The sequence below is a fragment of the Arachis stenosperma genome, chromosome 4 (genome assembly GCF_014773155.1).
Source record: "Arachis stenosperma cultivar V10309 chromosome 4, arast.V10309.gnm1.PFL2, whole genome shotgun sequence".
Classification (NCBI taxonomy): domain Eukaryota; kingdom Viridiplantae; phylum Streptophyta; class Magnoliopsida; order Fabales; family Fabaceae; genus Arachis; species Arachis stenosperma.
In genome coordinates this window covers 258237-279733 of record NC_080380.1, presented here as the reverse complement: position 1 = coordinate 279733, position 21497 = coordinate 258237, and the positions used below count along the sequence as shown (strand labels likewise).

At 37.7% G+C, this 21497-nt stretch overlaps 3 protein-coding genes across 3 annotated transcripts; 1 reads left to right on the top strand and 2 right to left on the bottom strand.

Moving 5' to 3' along the window:
- Window positions 1–236: 236 nt before the first annotated feature.
- On the bottom strand, window positions 237–2516 carry LOC130976366 (D-3-phosphoglycerate dehydrogenase 2, chloroplastic-like). Its single transcript, XM_057901214.1, has one exon. The coding sequence runs from the start codon at window positions 2400–2402 to the stop codon at window positions 513–515; it is 1890 nt and encodes a 629-aa protein (XP_057757197.1). The 5' UTR covers window positions 2403–2516; the 3' UTR covers window positions 237–512.
- Window positions 2517–7157: 4641 nt separating this feature from the next.
- Window positions 7158–9531, bottom strand: LOC130976367 ((R)-mandelonitrile lyase-like). The gene is made up of 3 exons (XM_057901215.1): window positions 9195–9531; window positions 7585–9106; window positions 7158–7491 (listed from the first exon to the last, which is right to left on the bottom strand). Exons 1-3 carry the CDS (start codon window positions 9310–9312, stop codon window positions 7446–7448), a joined length of 1686 nt encoding a protein of 561 aa, XP_057757198.1. The 5' UTR covers window positions 9313–9531; the 3' UTR covers window positions 7158–7445.
- Window positions 9532–19407: 9876 nt separating this feature from the next.
- Window positions 19408–21044, top strand: LOC130974152 (mitogen-activated protein kinase kinase 5). Its single transcript, XM_057898905.1, has one exon. The coding sequence runs from the start codon at window positions 19818–19820 to the stop codon at window positions 20898–20900; it is 1083 nt and encodes a 360-aa protein (XP_057754888.1). The 5' UTR covers window positions 19408–19817; the 3' UTR covers window positions 20901–21044.
- Window positions 21045–21497: the final 453 nt, after the last annotated feature.

Below are 21497 nucleotides of genomic sequence, written 5' to 3'. Positions count from 1 at the left end.
TCACAACCCATCGCCGCGTATAAACATTGTATGTGTAATCCGTTTCGGCATTATTTATTTGGACCTTATTGTAGATACAAACATTCCTTGCTAGATAGTATTACCTCTTAAACCCTTAAAATGACACTTGAGAATGGACAAAGGAAGCACATTATTAGCAGAAGAAATCAAAATATGAACCATTTTATAATGGAAAAAATTTTCACACAAACATAAATTTAATACATAATCTGACATGTACGAATATGAATCTCACCTAACATTTTTGCTTGAACGTTTAAACTTGTGTACAGATTTATAGCAATGCTTGGAGCATCAAGAAGCTGCTGCCTCCATAATCAACATAAGACATAAATGTAAAGCTAGAAAACACTTGTGGAGAGAGGCAGAGCATGATAGAATTGCAAGCTACTAGCTAGCTGTATGTGCTAGTTTTATTCTCAATCATATCCAATACATATTGATGAATATAATTTTGTGAATGAAGAAAAATAGTTGAGGAAATTGCATTGCTAGAGGTTGAGGAAGACAAACTCTTCAATAGCAGGGACAGCACCAATCTTGTGAAGAGTGTCCTTGTTAGGCTCCTCATCGACACCAATGGCCATGATGGCCTTCCTTCTCCTGGAAGTCCTTCCCACACTCATGAAGCTGACATTCACATTCTCGTCCCCCAATATGTTGCCGACGCGGCCGATCATCCCGGGCTGGTCCACCTGCCTGCACAAGATGAGGTTCCCTTCAAGGCTGACATCGACGGCAAAGGATCCAACGCTGGTGAGGTGCGGCACACCGTACTTCACCTTCCCTTCGATGCTGATCTGGCCACCATCCAGCACAGCGCTGGCGAATTTGGACTCCACGTTGGACACCTGCACCTGGATGGAGTGAACGGGCAGATCAGGGGATGAGTCCACCACCACTCTCTCCTCGCTGATGCGAAGGCCTTTCTGCTTGGCCGTGAAATCGGCATTCACAAGGTTTACAATGGCATCTGAGATTGGCTCGATGATTCCCTTGGTGATCATGGCTCGGAGGAGTCTGGTGTCCAGGTCATCAGGGTCCCTGCCTGTTGTGTACACCACCTTCACGGACTGGATTCCTTTCCCCCCCGAAACCAATTGTACGGCTAGCCTCCCCAGCTTCTCCGCTAGCACCACATAGGGAGCCAGTTCTGAGACTACCTCAGGGGGTACCATGGGAGCATTCACCGCGGTTGAGGACAGCTCGCCCTTCAAGGCACCAACCACAGCCTCCGCAATCTCAATAGCAACACCCTCTTGAGCCTCTTTCGTGCTAGCTCCAAGATGAGGGGTCACAGTCACGTTGCGGTGTTGAATGAGCTTGCTGTCTTTTGCCGGAGGCTCCTCGCTGAACACATCAAGGGCTGCCTGAGCCACAATTCCGTCATCAAGGGCCTTAACGAGTGCGTCCTCGTCAATAACACCTCCTCTGGCGACGTTGACGATGCGGACGCCCTTCTTCATCCGAGAGAAGGTGTGGTCGTTGAAGATCTTGTTGGTGGCGGGAGTGAGAGGCATGTGAAGGGAGATGAAATCAGCGGTGGAAACTGCCTGATCGAAGGACACAAGCTCCACACCAACAGCACGGGCTCTGTCTGCAGGAGCGTAGGGGTCGTGTGCAATGACGTTCATTCCCAACCCCTTTGCCCGCCTTGCCACCTCAGATCCAACTTTTCCGAATCCCATCACCGCCAATGTCTTCCCCACCAGTGACACTCCCACATACTTGCTTCTTTCCCATTTCCCGGCTTTCATGGAGGCATCCGCCTGAGCAACGTTTCTCGCCATGCCGGCCAGGAGAGCGATGCCATGCTCGGCGGCGGCGATCGTGTTGGCAGTCGGAGCATTCACAACCAGGCAACCGAACTCGGTGGCAGCTTGCAGATCCACGTTGTCAATGCCCACGCCGGCTCTTCCAACAACCTTCAACCTTCCCTTTGCGGCCTCCAACACTTGCCGCGTCACCTTGGTGCCGCTCCTCACGATGAGAGCGTCGCAGCTTGAGATCTTCTTGCACAGATCCTCCGGAGAGAGGTCGTAAGCGCATTCCACGTGTCCGAATGCGCGGAGCACCTCGATTCCCGCGCTTCCCAGCTTCTCGGACACCAGGATGGTGGGTTTTGCGGCCACGACAGAGTCATTGGGGTTGGTGGTGGTGGACACAGAGGAGGGTAGTGTGGTGTCAACGGTGGTTTTGACGGCGTTGTTGACCGCAAAGTAGAAGCGTTGGTGGTGCTTGGAGTGGGAAAGTAGCTTGGGTATGGAGATGGTGGTGTCGCGGAATGAGAGAAGAGAAGTGGTGGAGGAGGAGGAAGAGGAAGTGAGGGTGGAGGAGAAAATGTGTTTGGTACATGCAGATGAAGCAGAAGAAGTTGCCATGGCACTCAGTTGTGTGTGTGTGTCTGCTTGTTCCAAGTCTTAATTTAAATTAACTGCAACTTTCTTTGTGGATTTAATTGTGCATGTAACTCTGCAATTTACAAGGCACAAGAGTACATATTTTATAACGGTGGTTGGTGGCATCTGCTTCAAAAATATTATTTGTACACTATCATTAATTATTAAAATTAATTATTAATATATTTATGTATATATAATTTAATTTATTTTTAATATATATTTTATATTAATAATTTAACTTAAATAATTAAATTTAGTTAACATAGCCAATGAGAATTTGCATCACGTATAATAATGATAACAAGATATGTATTGACTCGCTATACATAGTATAAAACAACTTCATTACTTCTTGTTAACATGTTTGGAATGAACTGAAATCATATAAATAAAGTAAAAAAAAAAAAAAAAATTGGAATAGTTTTAAGCTGAAAATTTGTATTTCCCAAACATTTTCGTTTTCTTCAACTGTGCTTTTGGAAGGTTATATTGTGGGAAAATATCTGTTATAAATCAATATAAATTTCTTTATGTAGAAAACAATTGGGGTTGGTGGGGGATGAAACGCCAATATCGTCAATTTATTTAATTTAATAAAATAAGATTTTCTACTTTTAAATTGTAGGCCGCCTTTACACATGAAAGTTAATTAAACTTTGAGGCAATGTTTAGATCAATTATCTTATCATCGTACAAAAGTAATTTATTTTTTATTAGTTGTTAAAGTTTATCTATAAGAAAAATAAAAAAATATGAAATTTATTAAGTCAAGATTCATGTGCTGTCATTTTTATATGAAATTAATAATTTAAATTTATTAAATAATAATTTAATTAAATATATTAAATTATTTAATAATTTTTAACTATTAATTTTGTATAAAAATAATAACTCGTAATTTTTTAGTAATTTATTAATAGTAATATGTCATTTAGCATTTCTCGTCACCTTATTAATACATGAAGAATAATTTATTTAAAAATTGAATTCAATAATGAAAGTTAACTTTTAATTTATAAAATTTTAATATTATTTTATAAATAGATATAGAGAAAGTCTAGAAAGCTAATAAATTTTATGATTTTTAGTTATTAATTAGTCATCAATGATGTTTTTAATAGTGTAAAATCATTTAATTTTTTTTGAATAGTTAAATGTTGACAAAAATTTAACAAAAGTACTGACCTCGCACTCGTTATACATAAATAGTTATATAGAACACTAAAACATTCCATTAACCAATTTACTAAGCCCCAAGACTAAAAACTAACTCATTTTATTTTTTGTTATTGCTAAGGATGACAAAAAAAAAAAATATGCATCCACAGATATCTATAAAGTTCACTAGTAACAAGAAGACTAACAGAAATTTGCAAATTCTAATAGAAATGAAGATCCTCTCCCACGAATAAATGGAGATCAAGGTATTTGTCTTGCAAGACCTGCAAAATTATCGCAAAAAAAAATTTTACTTAAATGCTCTTATATATATATATATATATATATATATATATATATATATATATATATATATATAAAAGTTATGTAAGTAATTTTAATTTATTCTATTTTAATTTATAAAATAGAAATTTTTTGTATATGTTATTATTTTGAATTTGTATTTAATTTGATACATTTGGATAAATTATATTAAATTTTATTATGGTTGTGATATTTTTTTAATTTGTTAAAACTTAATATCCATATATATTATTGGGTATCTACCGCTTCTTTCACTAAGTGAGAATAATAAACTAAGGTCCATGACAAAAATAAAACGGAAACAAAAACCAACAATATTTTACTAAATAAAAATGAAGAACCATCTTATGAAGATTTGTTGCCATTCTTAACGATTGAATTGATTTCAAAATCGAACCTTCTTTAAGTCATTAAGCATGAACCAGAAGTATATAATTATCTAATCTAATCACTACTATTATACATGGTTATTGGATCGGATACCTTTTTTTTATTTGTTTATTGCTAAATTATTAATTGTTTTGGTGAGAAGAATAAATTATTGATAAAGACGGTAATCAGTGAGCACAAAGAAAAGCACATGAAAAAAAAAAAACAAACTATGCGAATATTTTTTATCTTTTCACGGGGGCCATGAACTTATCAAAATATCTTGAATTCTTGATTGGTTTTCTTACATTTTTTGTTTGGTAGGGTCGTAATTGATTATTTATAGTTTCGCACATGTGCGCTTTGGGTCATTTTCTTGATGCAATTGTCACAATACTTTGACGAGATTATAATGATGATATAATAAAGTGACTAAAATCAATGATGTTAAATGTATCCAACTATATACAAAAAATAGTTTGATAGTCTGATTAATTTTTTGACAAGTTGTAAACTGATGTTGGACTAGAGTGAAAAGTAACAGCATATACGAATCTTAGCACTAGTAGCTACAAATAATTAAGAAGGTGTCCTTTAATTAATTTTAATAATTAAAAAAGGACGAGGTTGGCGAGAGGGTCCAGCTCCACCACATGAAATGGTGAGTGAGTGCGTGCATTGTTGCTCTTATTGCATGATACATTGATACTCCATCTTGTTATATATTTATACTAACTATATCATGATTCATGTTTGTCTTTGTCTACCTCTTTGTCGATCATAGATATCACATATCAGGCTGGCGGCTGCGCTAAACCACAGAGGTCCCAATGCAAGCAGCTATAAATAATTAATCAAAAGAAGACTAGTGCTGTATGTTTGGAGTAAAGCCCATGTTACCATAGGCTTTATTAAAATTAAATTCATATTTGTACAAAAAAAAAAATTAAATTCATATGAAATACATGATTCTTCAAATAGTCATGTCATGTCGTTTGTACTTTTGGTGAGTGCAAAAAGACTCATTAGACGGAATGTATAAGTTAAAAAGGGCAACATAATAACTCTTTTCTCTTCGTATAATCAATGTTAATGCCATAAGTCAAATAATTTCAGTGAATTTTGCAAGACTCTATTAAACTAATAAAGATGGTTTTCCAGATAGAAATCCCTTAATATATAAATGAGGAATATGGTGTGAAATTAGTGTAAAATTTCATTTAATGGCTCACTTTTCTTTCTTGGTTACATGCTGGTCAGAATTTGATAAAGTTATTGGCCCGTAGATTTTTCCTATATAAATTGTACAAATTAAATGAAGAAATAATCAAATACTTTCAATTAATAATTAGTATTCATACTGTATATTTTCATAATGACTTTTCTGAACAATTTGAATAATGGATTTTAAAATTGGCCCAATAAATTAAAAACACACTACACCCTAAATTACGGGTCCTTTTAATTGTTAAAAAAAATTAAAAGTGTAAAGTGTGATCTTTAATCTTTAATTGCTCTCTCTTTAATATTTATTTTTGGTTCCACTTATAAAATTAATGATAGAATATCGCATTTTATTCCCTCAATTGTTAAAAAAAATCGAGAGAATCAATTTTCCCAAATTACCCACATAATAACTATTCGCACACCTAGTAAATTGAGCATCTAATATATCTATTGTTCACATTATTTAGTATTTTGATGATGTATCCATACTTTTCCTTTTAATTTTAGAAAGAGTTTAAGTTGTTGTTGTTATGTCTGAAAATGTATGTAGAGGGGATTTTGGGTTAGAGAGAGAATGAATGGTCCCAAGTATGTTACAAAGGAAAGCACGAGGAAGAGGCATACGAGTGCTACATTATATTAAACTCTCACATTAAAGTCAGTAGTGACATCTGACCATTGATATTAGATACAGTGAACTTTGAATGAGAACAATGGTAACAAACCAACAGTGTTAACCAAGAGGGAGCAAAATTCCGATTTTGTATTTACTATTAGAGACTATGAGAGAGAGAGAGAATAGAGAGTTGCTAATTCAAGGAAAGTTATTTGAGAGTGAATAGAAAGGATCCAAAAATGGTGGGACAGAAATCACAAAATTGACAAGCCTCCTAATTGGACTTTCCATCCATAATGATATTGGTGGTGGTGGTAGGTGAAAGCATATAGAAACTTAGAACTTGGCTTCAAGTGAATCATATATTTCATTCAGCTGTTTAGTGTTGAGGGACATCTAGGGAATTCAAATTTTATTACTATCTCCCATCTTAATTGAATATTCGTTTGGACAAACTAATACTGTATATTAAACTATTAGTGTACCTGGAAACTCATCTTTCATGGAGTCTTATTTGTTAGGATATTCCAGATATATAAAAATAAAGCCAATACTAAAACTTAAAATAATATGGTTATTTAATTAATTTATTGGAATTCCATATTTTAATAGAATGGAGAAATCAGATAAAGAAAATTCAAGAATTATGGGACAAAAAAGTTTGCTTCATTTTATTATTATGTGTTTAATTTTAATATGAAAATGACCAAAAAATTCCTTGATATTGCTACTTTGCTAGTATTCTGTTTTTTTTTCCCGTTTGGTTGGGGCAGGGGTTTCTTGTTTGTTTAGTTTTTGATGGGCTGCAAGTTATTTGTCAATATCTTTCACGGCCTCTATTACTTGGTAATAGGGTTTAGGCCCAATTGATGTGTTAATACTTAATAAATGGCATTGTATTAGCATTATACTGCTAGTTTCACAAGTAAACTTATGGGGTATTAGCATTGCGCTTAACCATAAAGTCCTTGGATTGAAACTGGCACTCAGAAGAAGCAAACAGCATGGTATTGGCTTTTTCATGAACACGACTCCACCATGTGAATTCTCTTATAGTTTCATTTCACGTCCCCTCTTTTATGGTAAATTCCTACCCCAGCTGTTTATACATAGTAATAATTTCCAGCTTAACCTCTAAATAGTAGTGTGCAATGATATCAACAAGTTTGCGCTCAAGTGCACTATCACAGCTTCAATACAACAATTCAACAATTCAAACATTATTTATTCACCAAAAAGAATGTAACTAATGACTATAATACAGTTGCAAGTCCTAACATATGAACATAAAGAATCAATGAATACACAGTCAGTAGTGACACAAAATCTTATTTGTTTTTCTCCCTATCTCTAATTATCTTGAGTCCAATATACCTGTAGGCAGACATAAATGAATATGAATAATAATGAGAGCAAGTGTAAGTATAATAATGAAGAGAAGAGGAGTTGAAAGCAAAGGTAAGTTACCGTCCAAGCATCATGAGGGTGGCCTGAGGGTTGGTCCCAGGGGAGACACTGAACACAGAGCCATCCACAATGCGGAGGGAGTCTACACCGATGACCTTGAGATCGGGGTCCACAACCCGGCCGACGACGCAGCCGCCATGGTAGTGCCATATGGTGCTGACAGTGCGGCGGCAGAAGTCAGCCATCTGGAGGAAGTCGTCCTGGTCAGGAGGCAGGGCAGGGCCCACAAACCTGAAGTCTTGGGCTCCAAGCCAGTTCCTGAACTTGAAATCATTCAGCGCCCTGCTCTTAAGAACAGCTCCTATCTTCCTGCTGCCATTCACGCACCTCTCCACATCGACGGGGTTGTTGAAGTAGTTGAAGCGAACCACTGGGTTGAACCGCACGTCCGTTGAGCCTAGCCTGAGGAAGCCGCTGGAGAGGGGACCAGAGATCTTGGCGATGAGGGTGGCCACTGTGAGGTACAGAGGGGAAGAAGGAGTACGAATGAAGACGCTGTAAGGAGGAGACGCGAATGGGATCACATTGGAAGCAGCCTCCACGTAAGCACCAGAGTCGGTGATGCCCACCACCTGTATGAGGGAATGCTCCAGAGGAACTGACGGAACAATGGTGATCCCATTGCGAGGGTTATCATACAAGAAATGCCCTACATAGGGAAGGTGATGCGCCACCGGAATCCCCCACGAAGAAAGATACGGTCGAGGACCCATTCCACTCAGTAGAAGCAGCTGAGGGCTTCCGATTGCTCCGGCTGACAGGATAACCTCTCCCTCCTTGTGTACCATCGCGTGGTGGTACCTTCCCGTCAGGTCACGGTACAGAACGCCAATGGCGGAAACCCTTGATGATGACTTTGGCGAAGAAGATGCCAGCAGCACGCGCTCCACGCTCGCGTAGATCCCCACCTTTATGTTCGACGTTCTTGCGTACCGGAGGAGATCGGCGGAGCTGTGCCTCGTGCCGCGCTCGTCGAAGGTGGATCCTCCGATCTTGGTTCCCTTAGCGTGCTCCAGAGTGAAACCGTTGTACGGTGCGACTCCGGCCTCCAGCAAACCGTCGCGAACGGCGGATTGCCAGGTGCGGAGGTGTGGCCGGAAGACGATTTCGCGTTCCACCCACTCGTAGGACTCGTTGACGAGGTTGAGGTCCCATTGGAGGCCGGAGCGGGTGAAGAAGTCTGGGTCGGCGCGGCTGTAGAATCCGGCGTTGATGGCGCTGCTGCCGCCGAGGACGCGGCCGCGGGCGTTGGGGACGCCGTCGTCGGAGGTGAAGGACTGTGCTGGTGAGTAGGGGTCGTGCGCATTGGCGGCGAGGATAGTGGCCAAGAAGCCTTCTTGGGACATGAGGTCGGGGTGGCGGTGGGGGAGGCCGCCCCGCTCGAGGAGGAGGACGCGGGCGGAGTGTGAAATTGTGGCTGCGAGGGGGCAGCCGGCGGTGCCTCCTCCGACGATGATGTAGTCGTAGTAGTCTTCCAAGGGAAGGTCGGTGGCGTTTACGACGAACTTGGTGTAAGTTGGTTCTGAATAATTTAATAATGAAGAAAGAAGATGAGAAATGAATGAAAATGTGAAGGAAAGAGTGCATGAATTTGATGAGATGCGTAGTACCTTGTTGTTGGTGGTCATGATGAGAGTGAGATGACGATGAAAGATCTTGTTGTTGAGTAGCAGCAGAAACGATGGCAACGAAGCATAACATGAAGATGACGAAGATGGTTTCCCTCATTTTCTCAGAGACGTTCTTGCTTAGCTTCTTGGAGTAGAGAAGCGAGTGAGCGAGTGACTGGCCAAACAAGACACAAAACGCCAACTAAGTCTATCTCTTTTTTTCCCGCCTTAACGCGCCAACTAAGCACTTATAAAACGCACCGTATCTCCTCATATTCATTCTACTGCATGGGTTGGACCTGTTGGGCTTTTACGTGAATTGAATTGTTTTGACCCAATAGTCAAAACAAGGGTTATGAACTCAGTTTTGGGTCACAACTCACAAGTAGACTTTTCCGTATGTTTTTTTCCATGGAAAGAGGCAACTCAATTGCAAGGAGACTTCTTCTTCACATGAAACATATTCCAGACTTCCAGGCTAGATTGAATTGGTTTCTTGAAGGAATCTTCCTTTGTCTTTGTGCCACCGAATCACTAGTTATGAATTTTGGTTAAATTGCACTCTCACAGGCCTTAAAAACATGACTAGTTTAACCTCCAAAAATTCTCAAATTTGATAATATATTTATAATCTCTCATATGTCTATAGTTCAACAAAATTATCTTCAGCTACTCATCTAGATCGTTCAGACACTACGGAAAGTGTTTCCGAAATGGTTATTTTAGTGTCTAGTTATTACCCTTGGACCTTGGTTGCCGTTGAAATATTCAAGTTTTGACTAATTATTTTCTCTTTTGGGTGACCGGAAGAGGTCAATGACCTTTTCAAGTGTAAATAACTCATTAATAAGGGTGATCGGGTCCTCCTAAATATTTCACTATTAATTGGAGTCATCCACTTATTTTCCCTTGTTCACGGTATTCTGGGTAACAAGATAGGCAGCAAGAAGAATTTTAATTGATGCATATATATGTCCAAAAAGGAAGTTAACTCTGAGCATTCAGCAAGGCTTGCTTCTAAGACGGGGCAATGTTTGATGATCCATTCATGTGTCTTACTGGTATATGCGGAAGGTGCCAGCAAACACACCATTTATACTAAGCTACTACTTCACATGAATATGATAGGCATAACAAGAAATTAATTAAAGGTTCGTTTTGTGCCACGAAAGACAAACACATGCTGCTTCAAACCTTATTGCTTCCGTTGACTTCATAAAACAACACCCAACTCTATCTCTAAATTTCAACGTCACAACTTTTTTATTTTGTGGATTTGATAAAATGAGAGGAAATAGTAAAATGGATTACTTAAGTTACACTCGTTAAGAATGTGCATTTATATTATTATTAATTTCAAGTTTTCAACCAAAAATTAAAGAGGAAAAAACACACGAGCTCATACTAAACAATAAATTTTAGTATTGTTTTATATATAATGAGAAACTGGTGACAATTATGATTATATGATGGTGTTATATGAAAAGCGTTTACAACAAAACTAATATTGCTTCGGATTTCAGCACCACAATCCGACTATGCTATTATATATGTAATTAAGTTGACTGTATGTTATTAGTCAACCCCGCTACCTTTTGTCTTAACAATAATAATTAGTATATTCTTTACAAAAACAACTATAAATATGTCAAGATACAATTACTATTTTTTTTAATGTACCTACGAGTGAAAGTAACTGTTACTATCAAGAAATAGGAGGACTACTATATCAGAAGCCAATTAATATTAAATATAAATAAGTTAGTAAAATAATTGAATGATGGCATTTTTAAAAGAAAATATAAGACCAACTTTTAAGTAATTAATATCAATTAATTTTTTATTATAATTTTTTGTTATTTTTATCTTTCGAGAACCTAATTTTGACTTATTTTTTTGTATAGGTTTTTTACATTATATAAACTTGCCTAATAGCCTTTTTAGAAGTCTAACCTAATCTAAAAATCTATTTCAATTAAAGAGCCAAACATTGATTCATCCGTCTGAGAATCGTCGAGCAATGTGCAACTTGCGAAGGAGAGTTATACGTCGACCTGGTTCGAACACTGCAGTGGAAATACCTGCAAAAGATACTTCGATGCTCAAGTAAAAAGAAGTCTTTTAAGTAAGATAAAGAATATCAAGAGTGAAGCTTGTGGAACTTGTCTTCGCCGAGTTTGGACTCTCATTTTTTTATAGATGATTGGCTTATTGGTTGTTGGAGTTTGTTTCGATATTTTAGGTTGGGTCGTAAATGTCGTTTTTCATGGTAACGTTCTGATGATAATGTTTGACTAGCTGTGTCTTGTAACCAATTTTGTTTTGATTCTTCCGAATTGTACGGTTTGTTACTATTTGATTCTCGGACCGAGGTATAGGGTACGTCTCATAGCCCTAAGCTTGCCTTGTATTTCGGGTAAAACAAAGGCGAACTTTTAGATTACTCGTATACCTCGACTGTGGATATTATGTCGTGTGCATGTAGCTCCCAAACTTGCCTTGGTTTCTCCCAGAATAGAAATGGTTCTATAATTAATGCACGCTTAGTTTCCCGCGCCAGGTGCATGAATATGATGGGAAACATGGCGCAAGTTTCAGTGTGTCCCTGACCATTGGATTGGGGGGTGGTTGATTGAATGGTTGAGATCTGGAAACAGTTATCAAAAGAAAAAATAGTTTCGTTTCTGCATACTTTATTACATTGGCTGTTGAATAGAAAGAGTACATTACTTATTCTTTTATCAGAGGATGAGTAGCAAAGGTTGGTGTTAAAAAAATTCTTCTAGTGTCTTCTGCCTCTGTTTTGTTTCTTTATTTTGAGAAATGGAAAAAACTAAAGTTGCTATTTCAGGAGGATGACCCTTGTAGTTGGGCTAATGGAAAAGTGAAAAGCTGTGTGTCTCGATTTAATGATGTTGAGTCGGTTAAGGTTTTGGGATCGAATGTATGGGTTAGGCATGGTAGTCAGGTGGGAATAGAAGTGTTGCTTTGCGGGGAAGACGATCATATGTGTGAGAGGATAAACGACTGGTCGTATTTTTATTTGTATAGCTGTTTGTTTACAAAATTAGGTGTTATGCTCTCTTTCGCAGATTTTGAGCGTGGGGTATTGTATTGGTTGAATTGAACTCATTCTCACTTGCATCCTAACTCCTGGGGGTTCGTTCGAACGTTTGAAATCCAAATGGAGATATTAGAGCATCCTCCGTCACTCAGGCTTTTCTTTTCTCTCTTTCAGGCCAAGGGGGTTAGGTGTGGTTTGTGGGTGAATTTAAGTAGTCACCCAGGTCGGTCCATATTTGCCCTGTACAAATCGTCCTTTAAGGAATTACAAACTATAAGGTTATAAGTGTATAGGAGGAGTTTCCGTTCTATGTAAATGAATTTCCATAGGAGAGGTTTCCTCTTTCCTGGTCCTTCGAACCTGTTCAGGTTTCGGATATCAATGGTAGCTTTCCTAACGATAACGTTGTCATGGAATTTTTATTAGAAACGTTGGAGTCAAAAGAATTATTATCTGTTGCGGAATTATTGAAGTGGGAGTCAGTTAAAGAAGCTGTGTTGGATTTCATATGTAATTTGGCTTTGTAATGTGCTTTCCGTATACCCATTTAGTTGCTTATGATGGTTTGGTTTGTTGTTTTTGTTGCTAAGAAGGTTCCTACGATAATGACTGCTGGGTTGAAATCGTTCTTTAGTCAAAGAAGAAAAAATGAGAATGAAGGATCAACTGCTAATGTTGATAAGGGTGGTGGTGGTGCTGCTGTGCAATCCGAGGTGAATCCAGCTCAGAAACGGAAAAGAGGACAGATATGGCGGAGAAAGAGAGCGAGAGGTCAAGTATGGGTGACAAAGTAGAATGATTGTCCATTTAGTTTTTAATTCTACTGTTTGTAGCTTGATACTTTATCATTTGGGATTGTTGCCGAGAATATTGGCTGTGTTTTGTTAGACAGTTAGCGAGTATGAAGCTCGGTTTATCTTTTGAAGTGTTTGATATGATTTGTATGTTTGGTTGTTTGCATGCTATATCTGGTAGACATGAAAATATTGAAGATAGAGTTATGAATAATCATAGAATAGACTGCTTGATATTGACACTTGTAAAATGAATTGTGGCGTCCGGCCTCGTTAAAACTCTCTCTGAGTAAAACCCAAGTGGTGGGAAAAACCTCGAAAGTGGGAAAAAAAGTACCTTCATCCACTCTTATTATTACATCTCATGATTGATATTTCTTTAAAGAAGATACATTCTAAGTTCCTGGGACTGGGTCCCCTTAAATGTTTCTAATTGGTAAGCCCCCAAGTCGAGGACTCTTGTAACTCGAAGTGATCCTTCCCAGTTTGCTGCGAACTTTCCATGAGCTGGTGGTCTTCGTGCTTCTTCTGTTTGTCGGAGGACGAGGTCCCCTTCCTGGAAAGTTCGGGAAATGACTATTTTGTTGTGCTTTCTCTCCATGAGTTGTTTTATTGCACACTGTCTCATTGCTGCTGGTTATCTTTCCTCTTCTATGAGGTCCATGTCAGCTGTCCTTGCGCTAGTGTTATAATTGTGATCATATAACTCGGCTCGTAAAGTTGGGATGCCGATTTCAACAGGTATCAGCGCCTTTGCTCCACAGACCATCTTGAAAAGGGTTTCACCCGTAGCTGATTGCATTGTTGTGCTATATCTCCATAGGATTTATGGGATAAGGTCGGCACATTCTGCTTTTACATCATTGAGCTTCTTTTTTATAGCCTGCAGTATATCTCGGTTAGCCGCTTCTACTTGCCCATTTGTTTGTGGGTGTTCAACCGAATTGAAATGACGTTTAATATTAAAATTTTCTAAAAATAAGGCAAGTTTATAATCAGTGAATTGTCTGCCATTATCGGATATTATTTTCCTTGGTATACCATACCTACATATGATGTTTTCCCATAAGAAAGATTTCACCTTTTCGGCTGTTATACGTGCCAATGATTGTGCTTCTATCTATTTTGAAAAATAGTCAATTGAGACCAAAAGAAATTTTACCTGTCTTGGCGCTTTCGGGAAGGGTCCTAGGATATCTAGTCCCCATCTGTGGAATGGCCAGCTTACCTCGATAGTATGTAATTTCTCGACTGGTGTTGCTGTGATAGTGGCGTGCTTCTGACATTTGTCACATGTCTTTACCTTGGTGATGCAGTTTCTTTTCATTGTCGGCCAAAAGTATCCTGTTCGGAAGATTTTTGCAACGAAAGCGTGGTCTCCGATATGGTTTCCGCATACACCTTCATGCGTTTTTGCCATTACTACGTCGGCTTCATCTTTGCCAAGGCATCTTAGCTGTGGTTGCAAGAAGCCTCGCCAATATAATATGTTTTCGATGCTTGTGTAAAAGCTTGCTCTTCTTTAGAAGAGCTGGGGATTTTATTCTCCCTTCGAGATAGTCCCTATATTGATATACTCAAGAAAAGGCGTTCTCTAGTCTCTTACATGTGTGATGCTCAATATGCAAGTTAGTTCAAAACTTGGTTTCTCAAGTGTTAATTGTGACAGTATTGGTGTGTGCGTTGCTAACCTAGTGGTAGCTAGTTTAAATAGCACATCAGCTCTAATATTTTGCTCTTTATGCACATGAATAATTTCAAATTTGTCAAATTTTGAAATGAGATCCTTTGCTATGAGCCAATATTGTTCTAGCAAAGGATCTCTTACCTGGAAGTCTCCTTTAACCTGTTGTACGACCAGTAAGGAGTCGTAGTAGACTGTGAGCCGAGGTATTTGGAGGCTTTGGGCGAGCTTTAACCCTGCCAGCAGAGTCTCGTATTCTGCCTGGATATTACTTGCTGTAAAGGAGAATTGTAGGGACTGTTCTGCTATCACTTTGTCACCATCCTTTAGTAATACTCCTGCTCCGCTTCCTTCACGGTTCGATGCTCCATCCACATGTAGCTTCCAATTTGGCTTCACAGGTTGTATTTCGGAAGTCAGCTCAGAAACGAAATCGGCCAGTATTTGTGATTTCAAGGTCGGCATTGACTAATATTGAATATCAAACTCGAAGAGTTCGATGGACCATTTGATCAATCGTCTAGCTAATTCGGTTCTGGTCAAGATTTGTGTCAAAGGTTGATCTGTTCTAACTATTATTGTGTGGCTTTGAAAATATTGCCTTAATCTTCTTGCTGTAGTGACCAAGGCCAATGCTAGTTGTTCTATCTTTGGATACATTATTTTTGTTGATTGTAAGACTCTGTTGACGAAGTATACGGGTCTCTAGACGTTTTCTGGTTCAACAACAAGCACCGAACATATAGCATGGTTAGAAACTGATAAATATAAATGTAATGGTTTACGAATGTCTGATTTTTGGATTATTGGAGGTGATGACAAGTGGTTTCTCAGCTCAATGAAGGATTTTTCGCAGTCTTCGTTTCATGTGAACTGTTTGTTCTTGGATATGGTTTGAAAGAAATGATATGATCGGTTTGCCACTGCGAGTAGAAAGCGTAACAGTGTTGCCACTCTTCCTGCTAGTTGTTGAATTTCTTTTATTATTTTTGGACTTGTCATGTTCAGTATTGCGTCACGCTTTTCTGGATTTGCTTCAATCCCTCGTGAGGTCTGCATGAATCCGATAAACTTACCTCCTTATACCCCGAAGGCACATTTTTTTGGGTTCAGCCTCATGTTGTAAGCTCGGATTTGCTTAAAGATTTCTAATAGGTAATCACAATGCGAGCTTTGTGCTAAAGTTTTTGCTGCCATATCGTCTACATAAATTTTCATGTTTCGTCCTATTTGTGTTGGAACACCTTGTCCATGAGTTTTTGATATGTGACATCTGCATTTTTTAGACCAAATGGCATTACCTTATAACAAAAATTACCATGTTCTGTTATAAAAGTTGTTTTGCTTTGATCTTCTGAGTGCATGAGGATCTAGTTATAACCAGAGTATGCATCCACAAAGCTTAAGCTATTAATGCAGTGTAAGCATCTTTAGGGCAGGCTTTATTAAGATTTGTAAATTCGACGCACATTTGTCATTTACCTTAACTTTTCCTTACCATTACCATGTTGGATAGCCATGTAGTGAACCGGATTTCTTTGATGAATCCTGCATTGAGTAGTTTATTGTACTCTTCAGGAGATGCTTGCATTTTTTCTGTTCCGAGGTTTCAGTTCTTCTGAGCTATAGGTCAGACTGTTTTATCGATAGCCAGCTTGAGAGCGATTGGTAGAACAAAGTTCTTCGGCATTTGAAATTTGACAATACCCTCTAAAAAATGATTGTCTATTGTCAGCTTTTCTTTTGGCGGGATGGTCTCTTGGGGTTTGGCATCTCATGATTGTGCATTGCCCGTGTTTGAGGACTTCGAGTCCCCCTTGCCATGTTTTCCATTTTGGCTTTTAGATGATAGTTTGGCTATCCTTCGAACTTCCGCCTGAAGTTCGACAATCTGAGTTAGGAGTTCGGCTTGCATAGGCTGTTGGATCTCGTTATCAACCATACCTAAGGATTAGTAAACCTGCAAAACACAAAGTGTGAAGCTAAAAAGGAGATTTAAATTCAGCGGGGTTTCTATGTTCAGCCCCACGGTGGGCGCCAAATGATTCGCCCGTTTGAGAATCGCCGAGCTATAGCAGTCCCTCCGAACAATGTGCAACTTGCGAAGGAGAGCTATACGTCGACCTGGGTCGAACACCATAGGAAAAATATTTGCAAAAGATACTCCGACACTCAAGTAAGAGAAAGTCTTTTAAGTAAGATAAAGAATATCAAGAATGAAGCTTGTCGAGTCTGTCTTTGCCGAATTTGGGCTCTCGTTTTTTATAGATGATTGGCTTAGTGATTGTTGGAGTTTATTTCTATATTTTAGGTTGGGTCGTAAATGCGATTTTTTATAGTAACATTTTTATGATAATGTTTGACTAACTATATCTTGTAACCGAGTTTGTTTTAATTCTTTTGAATTGTACAATTTATTACTGTTTAATTTCCTGACCGAGGTATAGAATACGTATCAAATTCTATTAAAATTAATGAATCATCTATTAACCATTAAAAAATAATTATGTTAGATGTGAAAATATTAATCACCTTTATAAATTATATGTTAGAATATAATATATTAAAAATATATAAAAAATTAAATACATATAAATATATATAATGACTTATACAATCATCATCCACTAGAAATAATAATACATAAAATAATATAAATCCTCCATACATATCTTTCTAATATTGGTCTTAATCACTATAGAAAATTGTGAATGAATTTTATTTTTCCAAGATATCGGATTTAATGAATTGACATTTTCATTCAATGGTATTTTGTCAAATATTAGGAGAATTATTAATAGAGTAGATTAGGAGAATGTATTATTACTCATGATAACGTTTTTCATAGATTCTTTACATTTATGCAGACGATCATTTTAAATTTTAATAACAATTTTTTTAAAGATCTTTTAAACAAGTACCAAAGTTCATATTTGAACTTAAAAAGAATTTTATATGTGCACATAAAAAATGATCTATTATATATTTATATATAGAAATACATATATTATTTATTTGTTTAATATAAATTTTATATTTTAAATTTTAATATATATTTTATATGAATAACTGGTTTTTTTGTTTATACATGATTTTTAAATTATGAATGATTATTTGAAAATGAAGGGAATGAAATAATAACTATCAAAATCTAATATCATTTAACTCTTAATTAATTGCTATTATTTCAAATTGTAACAAAATTTTAAGAGGATATCTAAATTCATGAATTATTATCTTAATAAAAAATTACTTATTCATAGGTTACCTCACTTAATTACTTGCCTATTATTTTCTTCTTTCCATTTTTTTTTTTGGAGCCTGTCTTCATTCAATCATTGTCCATTACCAAAGAAAAGATTAATCTGTATTATTATGTCCTCACGTTATTGATATTTACGCCAACCATCTACTTTGTTTTTAAGTGATCGTATAATGTTTGGAGTCATGTTATTTATACTGCTTTTTTTAATACACCTTTTATTTTTAAATATAAATAAATACAATGAAAATTTTAAAAAAATGAATGTATATTATCTTAAAATAGTTTTATACCGAAAGTTATACTAAAAATGGGCCCCCTAAAAATGATATAAGTATTATTTTTTCTAATATTTATTACTTTTATTCTTTTAAATCCATTAAAAAATAGTAATATATTTAGATTAGACACTTAGATGCAAATATAAATAATAACCTACATATATTTTGTCATTGTTGCATATACATGGATTGGGGCGGAAGAAGGCATGCAGTTGAAGTAGACACATCATGAACCCTAGGATTAGCCTTGGAGGTGGTGTAGAGAGAGAAGAGAATGGCGTTAAACTACTTGTGTTTGGTGGTTTGAATTTTGATGTGATAATTAATTTAATACAAAAGAGAAAATGACATATTCGGGGTTATCAAAGCATATAAAATAAAATAATAGATAAATTAACAAAACTATCTCCGAATTATTTTATACGCTCACAAAAATATATTATACTTTTTTTAAAGACAAAAATATTTACAAAATATTTTAAAATATAGTAAAAATATTAATATTAAATATATATTTTAAAAATAAAATTTAATAGGATTCTTTTTAAGTATAATTAGAAAATAAAATAATTTTATTTTTAAATTTTAATAATTTTATATGAAGTAGATTCTTTTAAAATTTTTATTGTTAATAAATAAAAATACATTTAAAAAATAATTAAAAATTGTAGAAATTAAATTTTAATTTGATATTTTGTATGTATTTTTAAAATATTTATTTAAATATTTTCATAAAATTTTTAATTAAATGTATAAGTAATTTTTTAAATATGTATTATTTGTTACTTATAACATTTTTTTAATTATTTTTATTGTGTTTTATAATATTTGAAGTTATTAAAAATAAAAGTTATTTTTTATTTTTAAAAATAGGATAGAATTTGATAGTTTATCTTAAAATAAAAACATAAATAAATGAAGAAAGAGAGAAGTTTTAATGAAATGTTGAGACTTGAGAGCAGCCAGGTTAAATGTAGTGTCTATAACTCTATATTTCACTCTCCCATTTGTACGCGCATTGAGGCCCACGAGAATGGTGCTGAGTGCTGATTGGTCCACGTTACACACGGGCCCTGGTGGCGCGTGGACCCCATTCTCTTTTAAATCCTCGATTCTCTCCTCTCTTTCGATACCAACCTCACCCTATTCCCCCTTTTCTCTCCTTCATATCAATCTCATTTCTCTTTCTCTCGACCCCAATACACATTCCCTTTTCTTTTTTTTTTCCCTCTTCGTCGTCGTCTATATAATTTTCCACACAAACAAAAAAATAAAATCCTTTTTTCTTCCGCCCTTTTAATTTTTGTTATATTTTAATAGTTTACTTTATTTCTTTCTTTCCAGCAAACAATTGCAAAACAAATCCCCTTGTTCATCCAGTTCCTAGAAGCTTCTCCTCTAATAATAGTCTTCGAGTTGTTGTGTTCATGGGATGGATTTGACAACAACATGAAGACGCTATGATAACTTGTGATCTTGTTGGTAGCCCGAAGAGATAGATACGCAGAACAAAAGGAAAAAAATCAATTGATTCATATATGATATCTGAGATGAGGCCCAGTCAATCTCCACCGCCCAACGCCATCAACAACCATCACCACCACCAAATCAACAACAACAACAACAACAGCAGGGACCGCCGTCGCCGCAAGGACCTCACCCTGCCGCTTCCGCAGCGGGACACCAACCTCGCCGTGCCCCTCCCACTCCCTCCTACCTCCGCCCCCAGCTCCGGACCTAGCGGCCACCAGATCATCCCCTTCTCCGAGCTGGAGCGCCTGAACCGCATCGGGAGCGGCAGCGGCGGCACCGTCTACAAGGTCCTCCACCGCACGACGAACCGCGTTTATGCCCTGAAGGTGATCTACGGTCACCACGAGGATTCGGTGCGTCGGCAGATCCACCGCGAGATCCAGATCCTCAGGGATGTGGACGATCCAAACGTGGTGAAGTGCCACGACATGTACGACCACAACGGTGAGATCCAGGTGCTTCTGGAGTTCATGGACGAAGGCTCCTTGGAAGGGAAACACATCCCTCAGGAGAATCACCTGGCGGATCTGGCTCGCCAGATCCTGAGGGGGCTGGCCTACCTGCACCGCCGCCACATCGTGCACCGCGACATCAAGCCGTCGAACCTGCTGGTCAACTCACGGAGGCAGGTGAAGATCGCTGACTTTGGCGTTGGGAGGATCCTGAACCAGACGATGGATCCCTGCAACTCGTCGGTGGGGACGATCGCGTACATGTCACCGGAGAGGATCAACACGGACATCAATGACGGACAGTACGACGCCTACGCCGGAGACATATGGAGCCTGGGGGTGAGCATTTTGGAGTTCTACATGGGGAGGTTCCCCTTCGCGGTTGGGAGGCAGGGCGACTGGGCGAGCTTGATGTGCGCGATTTGTATGTCTCAGCCACCAGAGGCGCCGCACACGGCGTCGCCTGATTTTAGGGATTTCGTGTCGCGGTGTCTGCAAAGGGATCCTTCTAGAAGGTGGACTGCTTCGAGGCTGCTCTCTCACCCGTTCATTACGCATGGCGTCCCTCAGCAGACTCAGATTTCTCACAATCTCCATCAGCTGCTCCCTCCTCCCCCCAGACCCCTCCCTTCCTAGTAATCTTAATCCCCTTCCCCTTTTCTCTTTTGTATTTCTCTTTCTGTCATATCATATCAATCAATGACTTTTCTTTTCTGTATTTTTTGGATGACAATATGGGATTAATCGAAGAATCCATATATTGGACGGCCTTTTTCTTTCCATCGTGATCGTCTTTTGTGTGTTAGCACTTAGCACGCTTAGCTACACTATTTGCATTTCATTATGGATTTGCTCACTCACCTATACACCCTCGTTTTCGACTTTCATTTTCTTTATGCTTCTTGTGGAGTTGGACATGCACCATTTTGATTTCGAACTAGAGAAGGAACAAAATTTCATTTACTCATGGATTATTACTGCCTTTGAAAAAGGAATATATGATTAGTGGGTTAAAAGGACTGGAATATTAAGTTGTAGGAGTATGAGACTCGCTTTGTGTAGTGCATTGGTTCCATTTGCATTCAATTATGCGTATTCTAATTCTGAAGGATGGCGATTACAGTACTATCTATATCCGGTAATTGCTCAAAATGGAGGAACCGTTTGCGGGTGAGGAGTGGGTGGGTGGAACCGTGGAAGGCAGGGGCTTCATTTCCATTATTCAACCTCTAT

Coding starts and splice junctions, on each gene's coding strand:
- LOC130974152 (XM_057898905.1), top strand. CDS start 19,818: ATGATATCTGAGATGAGGCCCAGTCAATCTCCACCGCCCAACGCCATC.
- LOC130976367 (XM_057901215.1), bottom strand. CDS start 9,312: ATGAGGGAAACCATCTTCGTCATCTTCATGTTATGCTTCGTTGCCATC. Junction 9,107..9,194: donor TCATGACCACCAACAACAAG/GTACTACGCATC, acceptor TAAATTATTCAG/AACCAACTTACACCAAGTTC. Junction 7,492..7,584: donor ACCCTCATGATGCTTGGACG/GTAACTTACCTT, acceptor GTCTGCCTACAG/GTATATTGGACTCAAGATAA.
- LOC130976366 (XM_057901214.1), bottom strand. CDS start 2,402: ATGGCAACTTCTTCTGCTTCATCTGCATGTACCAAACACATTTTCTCC.